The 16,733-nt window shown below is 38.6% G+C and overlaps 1 protein-coding gene across 3 annotated transcripts in view; it reads right to left on the bottom strand.

Annotated features, from left to right (window-relative positions):
* Positions 1–16,733, bottom strand: part of LOC126471177 (protein sickie-like) — a 749,505-nt gene that overhangs the window by 25,479 nt on the left and 707,293 nt on the right. For all 3 annotated transcript variants that reach the window (XM_050099283.1, XM_050099285.1, XM_050099284.1), the window contains one exon: positions 11,398–11,567. In XM_050099283.1, coding sequence (XP_049955240.1) covers positions 11,398–11,567 — 170 coding nt within the window. The remainder of the gene's footprint in view (positions 1–11,397; positions 11,568–16,733) is intronic.

Below are 16,733 nucleotides of genomic sequence, written 5' to 3' on the forward strand. Positions count from 1 at the left end.
TTCCCATGTTTCTTTAAGAGCACTTACACGGACAAGGAACTTTTTGTTGAACGTTAAGCACCAGAGATGAACACTACTTATTTGTTTAACTACTGTTATATCAATGATAAGGCAGTTACAGTGGAAGTTAATCTGAGTACCAGCCAAACAATTAATCAACCCTACTGGAGAGATCACTTTGGTTTTAACTTGTATTAATCTATGCAAATGGCAGAAAACCTTAAACAGTATTATTGAATCGAAATTTTGATCCAACTCATCTCATAATATACAAGCAAAATATCAAACCATTATGATGTTGCAATTGTGTAGGAGCTAGAGGTTACAATTAACATAATTATATGTTTGAAACTTGAAAAAGCAGGCATGTAAAAGATGCCCCTCTGGCTGCAGCATGACAGTTTTAAAATAAAATTTAAAAAAAATTATCAAGTGTCACTATCAGTTTACTGCAGTAAAATTCTGTGATTCCAGTAGAAGTTTTATATCAAGAATAAAATTGGTATTCTGCGTGGACATGTGGTTCTACTTCTACTTTCCTTCAGAAGCATGTAAAAGAGAAAGCTATAATACTGATAACTCATTAAGAGTTGTACAGAAACTGAGAATAGATATTTTGTTAACTGAAATGGATCATTCATGAGCTTTTTGCATATAATGTATTGTATGTCATTTGGTATAAAGAGGAATAGCCCCCACTACAGATTTTAATTGTAACATCTGCCACATTATTACAAGGTCAACACCACCTACAAGTGCCGCAGATGAAGAGAATGAAACAATGTTTGATGATAGAAATGAAATTATTCTGATAGTTCAGGAAGACATAGATTTAATTCTGATGGGAGACTGGAATTTGACTGTAGGAAAAGGAAGAGAAAAAAAAATAGTGGGAGAACATGAACTGGGGGAAAGGAATGAAAGAAGAAGCCACCTGGGAACAATTTAATCATGTGGTTTAAGGATAATGAAAGTACACTGTACACATGAAAGAGACCTGCAGACAACTTAATGTTTCAGTTAGATTATATTAAAGTAAGACAAATTTCAGACTGCAAAAAATTTCCAGGGTTAGATGTTGACTCTGACCATAATTTACTGGCTACAGCCTACAGATTAAAACTGAAGAAATTGCAGAAAGGCAGTAAAACAAACAGATGAGAGCTGAGTCAATTGAAAGAACCAATGGTTGGGTCTGTAAAAACAAGCATGACTAGGGGAAAGATAGATACCACCTATAGGAAAAATAAGATACCTTTGGGGAAAAGAGAAGCGGCTTTATGAACAACATCAAGAGCTCAGAGGGCAAGCCAGTACTAAGCAAAGAAGGGAAACAAGAAATGTGAAAAAATTACATAGATGGTGAGAAGCAAACTTGAGGACAATCCTATAGAAAGAGAAGATCAAGAAGGTGAAGATCAGGCAGGAGATAAGATACTACAAGAAGAGTTTGACAGGGAATTGAGAGGTGTACATGGAAACAAGACCCATGGAAAAGATGATATTCACTCTGAATTACTGAGACCCTTGTGAGAGCCAACCAGGACAAAATTATTCCAACTTGTATGCACAACATATGAGACAGGGGAAATATCATCAGGCTTCAAGAAGAATGTAACAATTCCAGCTCCAAAAAAATGCACATGTTGACAGGTGTTAATATTACTGAACTGTCAGATTAATGAATTATTTATGGAAGAATAGAAAAACTGGTAGAGGCCACCCTCGAGGAAGATCACTTTGGATTCTCGAGGAAGACCACTTTGATTTTGCTAGAAATGTAGAAACACATGATGTGATAATGATCCTACAACTTATCTTAGTAGATCGGTTGAAGAAATTCAAACCCATTTTTATAGCATTTGTAGATTTAGAAGGGGCTTTTGACAACGTTGACTGCACTACACTTCAAAATTCTAAGATTCCTGGGATAAAATACAAGGAGCAAAAAGTTACTCACAACTTAAATAGAAACCATACTGCAGCTATGAGTGTCAAAGGACATGGAAGGGAGGCAGTAGTTGAGAAGGTAGTGAGACACGGTCATAGCCTAGCCTGTTGTTATTCACTCTGTACACTGAGCGAGCTGGGAAGGAAACCAAGGGAAATTTAGAAAGGAATTATAGTACAGGGAGAAGAAATACAAATTCTGCAGTTCACTAATGACATTTTAATTCAGTCAGAGATGGTAAAGGACTTGGAAACGCAGTTGGACAGAATGGAAGAGATCTGATATAACTAAGTTTTCCTTGAGACAGATGAGTCTCAACTTTATCTATGATAATGATAGAAGCTGAAGAAATGAATTAAAATTTGTGCCACAGCTGGGACTTGAACCCGGGTCTCCTGTTTACTGGGCAGATGTGTTAGCCATTACACTTCTGTACCAGTCAGGTAATGCAGCTGCGTGGACTATCCTGCCCTCCCTAACACTGGAGAGCCTTGGCAAAAACAATTTAAGAAGGGGAAAACAGGCTGAAAGCGTAAATTGAGGTTTGTGTTAGGGAGGGCATTGGACTAGGGAAGCTGTGTTACCTACACTGCTACAGTGGTGTAATGGCTAACACATCTGCCCAGTACGCAAGAGATCGGGTTCCAGTCTTGGCAGTGGCACAAATTTTAATTCATTTCTTGAGCTTAATTAAATCAGGCAATGCTGAGGTAATTGGATTACAAAGTGATGCATTGGAAGTAGTAGATGACTTTTGCTAATTGGACATAAAAATGATGGCAATGAAGTAAAGATGACCTGCAGCCTAACGGTGGAAAGAAAAGCATTTCTGAAGAAGAGCAATTTGTTAAAATCAAATAGAATTTGTCTTAAGTGCATAGTTGGATGATAGTGACTCGTGGATGATAAACAGTTTAGACAAGAAGAGAATACAAACTTCTAAAACATAGTGCTACAGAAAAATGGTGAAAATTAGATGAAAAGATCAAGAAATTAATGAAGAAGTACGGAACTGAATTGGGGAGAAAGGAAATTTGTGGCACAACTAGACAAAAGGAAGGGAACTATCGATAGGACATATAGGGAGGTACCAAAGAACTGTCAATTTAGTAATGGACACCAAGGCTTCAATATAGTAAGCAGATTCAAACTGATGCAGCTTACAGTAGTTATGCAGGCATGAAGATACTAGCAAAGGTTAGACTAGTGCGAAGCGCTGCATCAACCACTCTTTCAATTGAAGACGACAACGATAACAACAAAAACAACACAATTTCAAGTATTTTATAACCAGATTGTTTCGCCTAAGAAGCCCTGTTAATTTTGGTGAGCTGTGACAAATTACAGGTGCTTAATCACAAATCTGGTGCTACTCTATTTATTTACCTTTCATTTCAGACACAAACAAATATTTAACAGTTCAAAAGCAACACGGAACGTGTGGCAAATATGGTACACATCTGTTGTAAAATCAATGGCACGTATGTTGGTTCTGATGATTAATTCATTTTCATGGCAACAACGCAGACAAGGAAAAACAATTCCCAGATTTTACTGTTACAAATACGCTTTCTCCCAAATGAACATACACTTTTTCTATGTTAAGTGACAGTATACTTTCCCTCGGATTTGTAAAACTTATCAATCCTTTGAAGGGTTAAAGTTTTATGCACCAGATTGAACTTCCTGGCACATTAGTAAACAAACGTGAGAGAAAAAAAAATAAAGATATTTGATGTGTAGCAACAAGTATGCTGCGTATTTTCATATTAAAAAAGAATAAATTTGAATTTCACCGAACACGGCACGTTAGTTTCCAAAGCGTTGAAATGGAGATTGCGATGTGCTTTTGTAGGTCAATCATAGTGCACGTCATGTGAACTCACCAGCCAATGAAAGCAGATATTCAGAGCATAGAAAATGTGATGTAATCAATCAACAACAACCTCACTGTTAAGTATTGTGAACACACAAGTAGGAAAAGTTAATGGTTTAAATTAATATACAAGTGCCGCTACAAGAAAAGCTACACTTCACATATAATACTGGTCTCAAAGATCAATAAGCCACCAGAAAAGCTAAGCTTTCATGTATAAATCGGTCTTTTTTTATGTGTGTTACACTTTAAGATACATCACACAAATGTGCCAGTAAAATTTTAAATAATGACATAAATGTCTGCTCTTCTGGGCTCAAAATTCTTCAAGTGGCTGGTCCTCAAAGTGTTGAGTTTTAAATGAGGCTCAAACACACTGTGATTTCAGAAATTTATCACACATTCTCATACACAACGTAATTCACCTCGCGTAAAAGGAAATTTACATTGAAAGCGAAACTTTTCAAACCACCATTCGCAATATTTTCTCGCGAGCTATTAGAAACATGCCAGAAGGTGAAAACATATGCTTGAAATCCAGCAAACAACTGAAACCAGCCAATAGTCTGGAATGAAACACTTTGCTTCAATTGACTGCCTCAGCAGAAAAGATTAATAACAGCCAAATTTCTTTAGCAAACCGATGAAAATAACTTCATCGTTCTGCATGGCAATTAAAGCTTGGCTATCAAAAACTTGGACATAAAATAAAACAAAAAAACTGAAACTAATAATTATTTTAGCCTTCCATAATTATGTGAATTTATTTTAATTCAATTGCTGGCTCCCGACCACAGAAATCTGTTTTGTTTTCATTTGATGTGAGAGCTAACAGCAAAATCACTAAATGTAAACAGTGCATGCCAGAAAAGTTTTTCCCAGTAGCACTTGACTAATTGCTGTAGCCCATACAGCCAACAGCCACACTTCAAGTAGCCAGAAGCGGGAGAATGTACTGCTCATACATGACTCCACCAGGCAGGCGCATGAGCCCGATGACAACTATTCTAACGAAGTTAATTTAAACAGTTGTGATGTCACGCTCATCACAAGCAGTTTGTTGTTATGAAGTATTGCAAAGCCTTTCATCATAATGCCTTTAACACATTTTGCTGTTGGCAGACACTTGCATGTGCAGAGTGTTTTGTTGAAAATGACGCATTTCTTTGGCAACAAAGAATCACTTTATTTTTTTTTCTCTTGTTTACGTTTTATTCCTGCAGTATAATTCTGCAGTAGCGGGATACAGTAATATTCTTTGTTAGACTATCAGTTCTTAGCAATCAAAATTCCAAAAATTTAACTGAAAACTAAAACACTGAAAAATTCCCGGAATTTTACAAAATTCCTGGGTTTTTCAAGGATTTCCCAGTTGTCCCGGGGCATATACACCCTGATTCTCGTCATATAATTGATTTCCCTTTTCCTAACAGTTATATTTTTCTGTCTTTAACAGAAGGATGGCAACAAAGATTCTTTATATTTTATTCAAATGCATCAAGCATACTAAAGCAGAACAGAACTTATAAAATTTCTGAGCGACAGGAAAAACAATTGTCCATGGCATCGAACAAAAAGAAAGATGTGTCACAGTGGCATTCCACTACATAAATATTTAGAATGTATCTATGTAGAATTTTCATTTTGACCAAAATTTATCAAAGTGCTAACCTACTCCCTTCTGTGTACATTTTGCTTCTTTTTGCCTACTAATCTACTATTTCAGAATTCAGTTACATTGGACTGCTTGGTTTCTGAACAACTCCAGTGATATTTAACACCATTTTTACCCAGATGTAAGACAACCCTGACTATAAAACCACAACCACCCCCCCCCCCCCGCCCTTTTTTTTTTTACAAAGCCTCTTTGAGGAAATTTTATTTTTAATTTATTCTGACCAACCAAAATTACAAACTGTTTCATAGATATAAAGTAACATCCTAAAAAGTTAACATTATATCTACTCTAAACCGATGTCATTTATTGATTGTCTACACTTTGAGGATACATGTAAAAATAAAATAAACCAAAAGAAATGGTTTGCATTAATTTTTATCTTCACTTTCTTCTTTGCTTACTATCTAAGCCAGTCACCTATGGTATTACTACAGCTAATCTCCATACCACCAACACCACCACCAGCACCATCACTAGTATCATTATCTGGGATCATACACTGTAGAGCCACAGAGACTGGTACACCTGCATAATATCGTGTAGGGCCCCCATGAGCATGCAGAAGTGCCACAACATGACGTGGCATGGACTCGACTAATGTCTGAAGTAGTGCTGGAGGGAACTAACACCATGAATCCTGCAATGCTGTCCATAAACCTGTAAGAGTTTACAGCCAGTACAATGAGGTGGAGATCTCTTCTGAACAGCAAGTTGTGGCGTCCCAGATATGTTCAATAATGTTAATGTCTGGTGAGTTTGGCGGCCAGCAGAAGTGTTTAAACTCAGAGAAGTGTTCCTGGAGCCATTCCGTAGCAATTTTGGACATGTGGGGTGTCCCACTGCCACACTGGAATTGCCCAAGTGCGCCGGAATGCATAATGGACATGAATGGATGCAGGTGATCAGACATGATGCTTATGAATGTCTCACCTGTCAAGAGTCGTATCTAGACATATCAGGGGTCCCATATCACTTCAACTGTACACGCCCCATACCATTACAGAGCCTCCACCACCTCTAACAGTCCCCTGCTGACATGCAGGATTCCGAGGTTGTCTCCATACCCGTACACGTAGATCCACTTGATACAATTTAAAACAAGACTCGTCCGACCAGGCAACATGTTTCCAGTCATCAACAGTCGAATGTCAGCTTTGACAGGCCCAGATGGGGCATAAGGTTTTGTGTCATGTAGTCATCAAGGGTACATGAGTGCGCCTTCGGCTCCAAAAGCCCATATCAATGATATTTTGCTGAATGGTTCACACGCTGACACTTGTTGATGGCCCAGAACTGAAATCTGCAGCAATTTGCAAGAGAGTTGAACTTCTGTCATACTGAACGATTCTCTTCAGTCGTCACTGGTCCCGTTCTTCCAGGATCTTTTTCCGGCCACAGTCATGACAGAGATTTTATGTTTTACTGGATTCCTGATATTCACAGTACACTCATGAAATGGCTGTATCGGAAAATCCCCACTTCATCGCAACCCCGGAGATGCTGTGTCCCATCACTCGTGCGCCAACTATAAATCATGTTCTAACTCCCTTCAATCTTGATAACTTGCCACTGTAGCAGCAATAACTGATCTAATAATTGCACCAGACACTTGTTGTCTTATAGGGTAGAGGTAGGGATGTTCGCCAGGGAGGGACATTTCCCGTATTTGCCTTTCTATTGCAACAGATCTGTCAGCACTCACTGCCATCCGTTGGCGATCATGAGAAAAACTGATTCAAAGCATGCCCATTCTATGTTGCCATCTGGTGGTAGCACAAAAAATTACATATTATCCTCACAATCAGTAGTGGAACACATTTCGTGAGAAGACTGACACTGAGACAGGGTACATTTTTACCGTCTCCAACAATTGGGATCCGTTTTCGCTACTGTAAGTATAAATAAATTATTATTTTGACTGCTAAAGTGTATAAATATGTGCTGTGAGTGAAACAAAAAAGAATTAATTGTAAATTACTTAACAATGCTGTGATATATTATTGTATAATAAAGTGTGCTTCTGGAGGGAATTTCACCATTAGTATGGCGAATTTCCCTCCCGTTCTTGTCTGACGCCATACATCGACATTTATTAGACTAGACTCATGAACAATAAAAGAGATCATTGTGGAAGAGCTACCTTACGTAATATTTTGAGAATTTTTCCTTTAATTGACCACTTAATTAATGTTTATTAATATTCATCAATTTTAATGTTGACAATAATTTTGGGGGAAATTAGAAGCTGATGCACATTTCATATTCTGTTACCCTGTTTAAAAGTAGCTAAACTGGCGTTCTCTATTGACTTTCCAGGCAATATGGTTAGATAATCGAAGGGTCTGTATGGTAAATGGAAAGAAGAGGATTTAAAAAGTGCTGTTACAGCTGTTCGCAATGGACAATCTGTGTATGCTGCCGCTAAATTGTATGGGATTCCGAGGAAAACTCTTGAAGGCCACGTAAAATGTGCTGGTAGCAGATCATCAAGAAAGATGTTCGGCAGGTCACCAACTCTTTGAACTTGTTACCCACATCATCAGACTCCACTCTGTGGGATTTGGGATTACAAAAGAAAAACTACAGATGATGGTATTTGAATATTGTGCAAAGAGAAATATCCCAAACATGTTTAGAAATGACCGTGTAGGGAAATTTTGGTTTCAAGGATTTCATACATGCAAACCTGAAATAGTTTTCAGAAAAAGAGAAAGTTTGAGTTACGGAAGATTGGTGCGTTTTAACGCTGAAAGAGTATCCCAGTTTTATAATCTTCTGGGAAAAGTTTATGATGCCATGAATCTTTCATCTATCCCACAGCTGATCTACAATGTGGATGAAACAGGATTGCAACTCACTCTTAATCCACAGGAGAAAATTTTAGCTTTGAAAGGTTCAAAGCGTGTTCACGTGGCAACATACGGGGAAAAGGGCAAAACTGTGACAGTCTTGGCTTGTGTCAATGCCACTGGAACAAATTTCATCTCCCCCATGATTCTATACAAGGGAAAGAACAGGAAGGATATTTGGGGTGATGGGTTGCCACCAGTCTCCATATTTGAAATGACACCTAAAGAGTACATCACTGTCGATTCATTCTGCAGATTCGTGGAACATTTTAAGCACCACAGACTGCCAGAAAAAGCACTGCTCATTGTGGATGGACACAAAAGCCTTTTGGACGAAGCAGTCTTGAATATAGCGGAAAGATCCAATGTCAAAATTCTCTGTCTGCCTGCTCATTGCTCTCATGAGCTGCAACTCCTGGATAAAAGTTTATTCCAAGCACTCAAAGTTTATTGGAACAAAGCTGTAGAGAACTTTAAGACGGCAATACCCTGGACGCCCTGTGTCAAAGATCTGTTTTCCTACAATATTTACAGAGGCTTGGTTGAAGAAGCAGTCCCAAGCAATGCTATTTCTGGTTTTAAGGCAACCAGGATTCACCCTTTTAATCTGGAATCCATACTAAAGGAAGCTTTTGCACCAAGCACTGTCTCAGATAATCCAGTTCCTCTCGAACAGGGTTCTGGAAGCGCATCTCAAAATGACCTGGAGAGCAACGACATTCACAATGTTTCTTTTCATGACCTGATGTCAACACCTGATATCCAGAGGAAAAGGATAACAAATTCGATGAATTCGTCGGCAGTTTTGATCACTCGGAAGCTCTTCTCTTCAAACGAAGACGAAAATAATTCCATGATGAACACAGATAGCAGTAGGAATGAACAAGTAAGAACATCAGAACCTGTTCGAAGAAAAAGTAGACACAGTACAAACAAAGAGCTGCAGCCTGAGTGCAGTGGAGTAACACTGAATCCAAAGAAACGTAAATGTGCCACATCTTCTACCTGCAAAGACTGTGGAGAAGATTACTACGATCCAAGAGCAAGGCAAGTGGCTCTGAGCATTATGGGACTTAACATCTATGGTCATCAGTCCAGCAAGGCAAGTGGAGTGGTTCCAGTGTGCAAGTTGCCAGAACTGGTTTCACGAAGACTGTGACAATCAGTCTGTGAAGAAGTGTGGCTTGTGTACTGTTTGTAATGACTTGGACTCTGATACAGATTAAAGTGCACAGAAATGTCACAAAAATTATTTAAAATTATATTTGTATGTCCTGTAGAATTTTCAAGTGTCTGTTATAAACAGCAGTATTTAAAGTAAACAAAATTTGATTTCAGGCGTGATTCCCTCCCTGGGAGGAAAGTTCGCCAGTTGGCTACATTGTACGGAAAAAATTTCCTATCATTTAAGACATCACTTTCAATAGTTAATGTAGTTTTTATTTCATATATAGAAATAAACTTATCATATTAAAAAATATTTCATTATGTTTTCAAGAATGAAAACAATTTAAAATATTGTTTTGTAAATTGGTGGCGAACATCTCTCCCTGTACCCTATAGGCATTGCCGACCACAGCACTGTGTTCTGCCTGTTTACATATGTCTGTATTTGAATATGCATGCCTATACCAGTTTCTTTGGTACTTCAGAGCAGTTTCTTTGTCATGATTTCTGAGGTGATGGTAAGGGTATGGCCTCATAGGACAGCTGAAATTTATAGTCTAAGTTGTCACAAATATTTGACTGTTTCTTTCAAAAATGTCGCAATGTATGGTTTTCACAAATATTTCACTCTTTCTTCCAAATATGTTGTGATATGCAAGGTTGTGGTTATGGTGGAAACTGAGAACACAGCTGTTTCTCCCCCCCCTCCCCCCCCCCCCCCCCAAATACATAGCAGATTTTGCATCAATACTGAAGTGAGAATGTGACAATATTTTCCTTCGTCTCTCGCTTCCAAGTACTTCATCTGCCCACTGCTGTTTCATTGGTTGCATAGAACCAGCATCTGCCACACCCTCTTTCATTCCTATTATACCTTTCAGCGACCGCTAATAACATTGTTGCATGAAACATCTCAGAATGTCACTTGCTCCTATCTAGACTATTACTGCATAAATGTATACTGTTGTTGAGTATTCATCCAATGTTGAAGTCAATTCAATTCCAACTACAAATGAAAAGGCAGCTAACTCTGAAAAAGATTTAGCTGTAACCTGATTTTCATCACTACTATGAAAGTAAACAAGTTTTTCTTTTGCTAATTTATAATATATTTTGGTAAAACTGATGTTACATTTTGTTCAACAGAGTTAATTAACAAGTATTATTACTTTAATTAACCATAATTCATTGTTAAGAAATAAACAAAATCTACTTAGCAAAAGGAGGTTAGAATAGATTCTAACCTCTTTGACACAGCATCAAGGAGCTCATCCTTTCAACATCTTTGACCTGTACAGCAGGTGCAAACTGTGGCCAATGTTACACATCAGACAAACAATATTGGTCTCCAATACTCGCTTGTCTCACACAAAGCAACGGAGGGGGTGGGGGGAGGAGGGGTACCTTGTGAAAAATAATAGACCATTAAAACAAGCTGCAGCCAAATTATCCATTGCCTGTGATAACACTAGTGGCAGGAGTACAAATGCTGTGTCAGAAACTACAAAACCATTCCAAATTCTTCAAAATAAATCTTCACATGATCTCAATCACAAAAGTTTCATCTGTAAATTTAAGATGACCCCTATATTCATTTATTAGACAACATAAAAACCATGAGCTCAGCTGTAATACTTTAATTTATGAATGTTAAGATGACCCATTATTTTTCGAATGACAAATTTGGGTAAATACGGCATATACAGGATTAAATACGTACTTAACTGCTCCTTACACAATTCTAAATTTGCCCACAACAGGACTTAATTTTTCAGAAACAAAGAGGAATCTAAATTCTTGAACTTCCAATGTATTGCTAGAAAGAAATATTATTGTATCATTATGCTAATGTAATGGAAAATGGAAAGAACCTTACTTTGAATACTCTTCGAACCATACAGTCCAGCATGTCCCATTTTGTTTTGGTACTAACAGAAACTGCAGCAATGACACATTGAGATGCATTGTTTCCCTCTTCCATGTATTTCTGATAGTTCCCATGGCTTCCAAGCAGAACTGATACTAGTATTCTTTTCCCATCTCCATCTGAAATCAAAGGACAACAAAAATAATTTTTTGAACTGGAGAGATGCACAATTCGTTTTCAAAAATTTTGATTCTACAGGAATCAGTTATTTGGGTGGCACATATTTACAGTACATAGAATAAAAATTATAAAAAAATTCTAAAGATTTTACACTGGCACATAATCTGAAGAGACAGAAAAGAATCAGTAAGATCTTTTTATGATTCTGTTACTTTGCATTCTCTGTAAACATGGGTGCTGAAATGTTCTCAACTTATTTTCAAATGTATAATTATTAATTCGAGTTATCAGTATATTTTCTTGCACTTGGTGGTATATGTTCAGTACATTTTCATTAAAGATGTTTTTGAGGGTTACTGCTTTCAAACGTGTATTTCTGATATTCCCTTCATACAGCACTAATCAAATGCCTTGCAAAGACAAATTTTAAGATTTCAAGCTATTTCAAATATTTTCACCAGAGCTCATAATTGCAGAATGCATTCAACATAATCATTTAACAAATAATTTCACAAAAGGAATGGTTTATCTACTTCAGCATCATCCTAATGCAAAAGTTAAATTATCGACCAGTATATACAGAAGGTTCATGGCTTTTATCTTATCTGAAGGACAGAGAGCAATGTGTATCAATTCAATGCCAATTGCATAACACTAAACACTCAGTATTTGAAGCAATCAGACATGGTGTACCACAGGGTTGATTTTGGATCCTTTGTTGATTTTATATAAATAAATGATCTCCCACTGGCAGTTTCAGAAGATAAAAATTTGCACTTTTTGCAGATGATGATGATGATAATAATAATAATAATAATAATAATAATAATAATAATTATTATTATTATTATTATTATTATTATTATTATCTCCACAGTAGTCTATGTTGTGACTCGCCAATCTTTCAAAGTGCCGTTGCGCAGTTACGCGCATCCTCTACATGCGGTGCTGTCTGCCAGCCATGCAGCAGCAGCATGCAGCAGGCGGCCAACTAGCCAGCGGCCGCTAGATTTGGACTGAGTTATGATTTGACTGTCAACGTGTACACACGTCTTACTCTGTTTACTTGATCTGTGACTCACGTATTGCGTCTTACTTGAAATATATTTGTTCAACTTGAAGTTATTACAATCGGCAACGAGGTATTGATTTTTCTTTCCCATCGTTGACCCACATGTTTCCATGGCTACTTTAGAGCAACTATTGCAAGGTCTCATAGAACAGCAAACGCTTCTCACAAAAGCGATTTGTGATTTCATCGCGGCATCAAATGCGGGGCGTCTCTCATCATCTCTACCTACTTTTCCTCCTTATGACGAGATGGCGGAAGACTGGTCTGATTACGAAAAACGTCTTCAACAGCACTTCTTGGCATTTCATGTCGCGGATGAACAAACATGTAAGTCTCTGTTCCTTTCATGGATTTCACCTCAAATGTATCGGTTGTTGTCGCAATTGGCTCCTTTGAAAGATCCTACGTCTTTGTCCTTTGCTGAAATGTGCTCACTTCTGTCTGTCTATTTTCAAAAGCAAACACATGTGGTAGCCTCTTGTGCTGCCTTTTATCATTGTCAAAAACAACCGAATCAATCCTATCGCACTTGGGCTGCTGAACTTCACGGCCTCAGTAGAAAGTGTCACAAATGCAAAAAAAGGGTCATGTGTCATCCGTTTGCAAATCCGACCGCATACCTGATTCTGTGTTGTCTGTCAGTTGTACTTCTTCCCTTTCAGGGAAGTTATTCCTCACTGTCCAAATACTTGGTCGAGATGTTCGCATTCAGGTGGATACTGGTTCTGCTGCCACTATCATCGATTCTCAAACGTATCTTCAGTTGGGTTCTCCAATCATGTCACCTGTCACTAGGCAATTACGGACTTACAATAAACAGAAGATTTCTCTCTTGGGACAATTTGATGCTGAGGTATCTTACAAATCTGTCATCCGTACTGTTCCCATATTTGTGGTTGACCATAGTAAGGGGGATAATCTTTTTGGTTTCAATGCCTTTCGCATTTTTGAGTTCTCCATAGACGACTCTGTCAATATCGTCTCTGATGCTATTCCTTATGCTCAATTGGATTCCTTGTCGACGACATTTTTGTCCCTTTTTTTCTCCTGGGTTAGGCCATGCAAAACGACTTTGAAGCTCATATCACGCTCAAACCCACTACTCAGCCTAAGTTTTTTCGGGCTCGGCCCATTCCTGTGGCCCTTCGTGATCAGGTCAAACGGGAGCTGGATCGTCTCACTGCTTCAGGGGTCTTTCTTCCTGTCACTTCCAGTGAGTAGTACTCTCCTGTTGTTGTCATTGCTAAGCCAAATGGTGATATTCATCTCTATGGTAATTTCAAAGCCACTGTAAATGCTCAATGCCTTATCGACACTTACCCTATGCCTCGACCTGAAGAATTGTTCACTAAACCTGCTGGAGGCCAGTATTTTTCTAAACTTGACCTGTCAGAAGCTTATCATCAACTTCCTCTCGACACTGCTTCCCGGCAGTTTCTGGTCCTTAACACGCCTTTCGGCCTCTATCAACACCAACAATTGCCATTCGGGGTTGCCAGTGCCCCTTCTCTCTTTCAGCGATTCTTGGAACAATTATTGCTCACTGTCCCTGGGTGTATAAATTACCAGGATGACATTGTTGTCACTGGCTCCACCACTGACGAACGTCTTCAAAATCTCCGCACACTTTTTCATGTCTTACAGACTGCCGGTCTGAAGTGTAATCTTCAGAAATCAAAATTTTTTCAGGCATCTATCACATACTTGGGGTTTCAACTCTCTCGGGATCGTATTCGTCCGCTTCAGCAAACTGTCGCTGCGATCATGCCCTTCCTCGCCCTACATCTGTTAAGGAACTGCAGGACTTCTTGGGGAAAATAGCATACTATCACAAGTTTTTACCATCTGCTGCTTCGGTGGCTCAGCCGTTGCATCGCCTGTTGCATAAAAACGTGCCTTTTCACTGGTCTGCATCCTGCGATGCGGCTTTCCACCTCCTTCTCCTACGGACGCGGACACATCGCCCATGTTTCCTGTTATAACAACTGGACTTGCCGCAATGGGCAGATTGTTGGATGGGGCCCCAGCAGATTCGACCCACATGTCTCCTGTCATCTCGACCCGTTGTCATCGGAGACACTTCCGTCCGTACGGGAAGCCTCCTCCTCGAGACTTTACTGCCAGTCAAACAACACCTATGGACATTAGCAATCTACAGGCCACCTCCATCGAGACGTGTGCAAAAAATTCAAAGGGGGGAAAAGTGTTGCGACTCCGACAGAAATCCATCAGAGAATGAAGAATGGCCGCCGCGCAGTTACGCGTGTCCTATACATGCGATGCTGTCTGCCAGCCATGCAGCAGCAGCAGCGCCACCTAAGCGGCCAGCCAGCCAGCGGCCGATAGACTGGGACTCAGTTATGATTTGACTGTTAAAGTGACACACGTCTTACTCTGTTTACTTGATCTGTGACTTTCATGCATTGCGTCGTCCTTGAAATATATTTGTTCAGATGGAAGTTATTACAGTCTATGCATAACTACTGCATCCTACAACCTTTGAACCCACTTATTATATCCTGATCCCCATTACAATTACCACCCCTCCCCCCTATCTGCATACCACTATTACCAAACTGACAATTTCTTCATGCCTCAAGATATGTCATATCAACTGATCTCTTCTTTTAGTCAAGTTGTACATCATTAAAAAACTTGTATTCTCTTATTGTCTAAACCACTTACTGTCCACATTTCACTTCCATATAAGGCTATACTCAAAACAAATACCTTCAGCTAATATTTCCTAACATTTAAATTTATATTTGATTTAACAAATTCCTCTTTTTTTGGAAATGTTTTTCTTGCTAATGCCAATCTGAATTTTGTGTCTTCTCTACTTCAGCCATCATCAGTTATTTTGCTGCCCAAATAGCAAAACTCATCTACTACTTTTAGTGTCTCATTTCCTGATCTAACTATCTTAGCATCGCCTGATGTAATTCAATTACATTCCATTACCCTTGTTTTACTTTTGTTGATACGTTTTGTACAATCTTGCTTCAAGACACTATACATTCTGTTCAGAATCTCAAAGAATGTAGACCAGCAACACTGCCAAACATTTCCTCTAAACCTAAAGCTGAAACATGGAATTACCTTTCTTCAATGTATCTTCTAAGACAAGACATAGTGTCAGTGTTGCCTCATATGTCCACATTTCCCTGGAAACCAAACCGATCTTTCCTGAGGCTGACATCTAATAGTTTTATGATATAAGAGGCAATCAAAAAGTTTTTATTTGAAGGCCATACAGTTCAGAACTGGTTTGCCTATCAAGCAAAATTGCTGTGAACAATGAGGCAATCATACCACTGATGCAACAGGTTGAAGACACCTATCAGGTAAAACACCCTGTCCTGCTGAGTGAAGAAGTCCATAATCACCAGCTGCACATCCTTGTCCAACAGGAACTGTCGACCTTTCAAGTCCTTTTTTGAAGGATCTAAGGGGTGATAATCACATGAGGAGAGATCAGGACTATAGGGCAGGTATTAGAGTGTCTACCACTTGAGTTGGTTAACTTCTGCATTATGACATTTGCGATAGGGTGACATGTGTTATCATGAAGCAGCAAGGAACTTTGTGCACCATTTCAAAATGGTAGTTTTCGACCGACATGCTGCCTCATACACATTCTTCATTCTCTGATGGATTTCTATCGGAGTTTGTCCTTAGGCAGCCAAGGAACAGCAGCAGCACATTGGTCCTATTTGGACACATTTGATAATAATGACATCATAGTTCACATTTCTGCATGCATGTCACAAAGACATGATTACAACACTGATACCCTGCCTATGTGTTGATGCTTATATATCCATATCGGAATCGCACTACATTACATATACACTAAAACAATGTCCTCACATGGAAACTTTTTGATCACACCTTACATGAATATAGGAATGAAAGGTAGTACCATTCCCACTTACTGAAAAGGCAACTAAGGAATTATTCAAAAATATCAACAGATGGTTCAAGGCAAATGAAATGTCATTGACTTTAGACAAGACTCAGTACATATAGTTCAGTACTTCTAGAACTCCACAAGCCACAAAAATTTGTTTCTCAAACAATGAAATATGATAAG

This window comes from Schistocerca serialis, chromosome 3 (assembly GCF_023864345.2).
Source record: "Schistocerca serialis cubense isolate TAMUIC-IGC-003099 chromosome 3, iqSchSeri2.2, whole genome shotgun sequence".
NCBI lineage: Eukaryota > Metazoa > Arthropoda > Insecta > Orthoptera > Acrididae > Schistocerca > Schistocerca serialis.